Source organism: Merops nubicus, unplaced genomic scaffold (assembly GCF_000691845.1).
Source record: "Merops nubicus isolate BGI_N331 unplaced genomic scaffold, ASM69184v1 scaffold36504, whole genome shotgun sequence".
In the NCBI taxonomy this organism is placed as follows: Eukaryota; Metazoa; Chordata; class Aves; order Coraciiformes; family Meropidae; genus Merops; species Merops nubicus.
In genome coordinates this window covers 7,721-8,913 of record NW_008604177.1, presented here as the reverse complement: position 1 = coordinate 8,913, position 1,193 = coordinate 7,721, and the positions used below count along the sequence as shown (strand labels likewise).

Genomic DNA, 1,193 nt, shown 5'->3' with positions numbered 1-1,193 from the left:
GCCTCCCAGTGCCGAGCGGCCCTGGCTGGAATAAACGCCGTAAATTCAGGGGCTTTTCAGGTCTCACACCTTGTGTGACAGGAATTAAAGTTTCCCCTCCGTTTATGTGCAAGTAGCAGCTACTCTGACGGGCTGCTCCTGCTTAGCAGACGTGGCTTTTGTTTCTACTAAGGCCCATGCCCCCTGGAGAGATGTGCAACGGGGACAGATAAGGCAGGTACGGGCTGGCTGCCACCAAGCCCCTTCCTCTGAACCTACCTCTTGATCACTGTCATCCACCCAGGCCCACTGCCCACAGTGCTGACCCATCACCTGCTGCTGAGAGGCACAGCTAAGACCTACAGTCGGGGTTTTTTGGCACACCGAGCCGACCGCTTGCCTGTTCTCTTTCCAGGTGGGCTGGAGCAGGGCTGTGAGCCATGGCCGTGGCTCTGCGATGCCTCCATCTCCTGCCTCCGCTGCTTCGTCGCTCTTCGCTCGCGGCGGCCCCGGGGCTGCCCCCGGCCCCAGCAGCCTGCCCGAACCCGCTCCGCCTCCCCCAGGCCCCAGCAGCCTGCCCGACCCTGCTCCCAACCCTCTGTGGGCAGCGTGGCCATCAGGTGCTGCTGGCCAGGCACCTGGCTGCCAAAAAAGGTAATGGCAGCAGCTGTTTTCCTACTGTTTGCAGCCCCTCTGTATGTGACCAGAATTCTTCTTTTCCTTGTTATCGCACATACCAGTACTTGTGCAATTTGGGCAAAGCACAGCTCTGGAGGAGCTGGTTTGCCTGGTGGTGTTGTGATGTACAGGAAACCTTAGCCCATGCCATGGGAGACACCACATGGAGCTGCTGCTGCTGTGCTGGGGCTGTAGGTTCCAGCTGTGATGGCCTAGGCTGGAGTTGGTGCACACAATGTGACCTCCAGATGTGTTCTGGCTTATGCACTCAAGTACTGGGCTGTTTACTGACTGAAAAATAGTTATGTCTATTTATCTTAGACTCAATTCTGAATCTGACAGGGGAGTTAGTATCTTCTTTCTGCTTCCTAACGCAACAGCTAACTGTTGTCAGAAATAGAAATAAATCTTGTGTTATCTGCAGCTAAAGGTAAAGGGCAGAGCCAAGCCAAAGTGAATATCAGTGCTGCTGCAGTCGAGGATATTATCAGTCTGGAGGAAGCCAGTGAAGACATGCAGGCAGTGGTGGAAGCTCT

General features: G+C 55.2%; 1 protein-coding gene across 1 annotated transcript in view; it reads left to right on the top strand.

Annotated features, from left to right (window-relative positions):
* Window positions 1-419: 419 nt before the first annotated feature.
* Window positions 420-1,193, top strand: part of MRRF (mitochondrial ribosome recycling factor) — a 5,105-nt gene continuing 4,331 nt past the window's right edge. The window contains 2 exon segments of the mRNA XM_008938928.1: window positions 420-633; window positions 1,082-1,193. The exon segment at window positions 1,082-1,193 is cut by the window's right edge and continues 16 nt beyond it. Of these exon segments, the coding sequence (XP_008937176.1) occupies window positions 420-633; window positions 1,082-1,193 (326 nt within the window).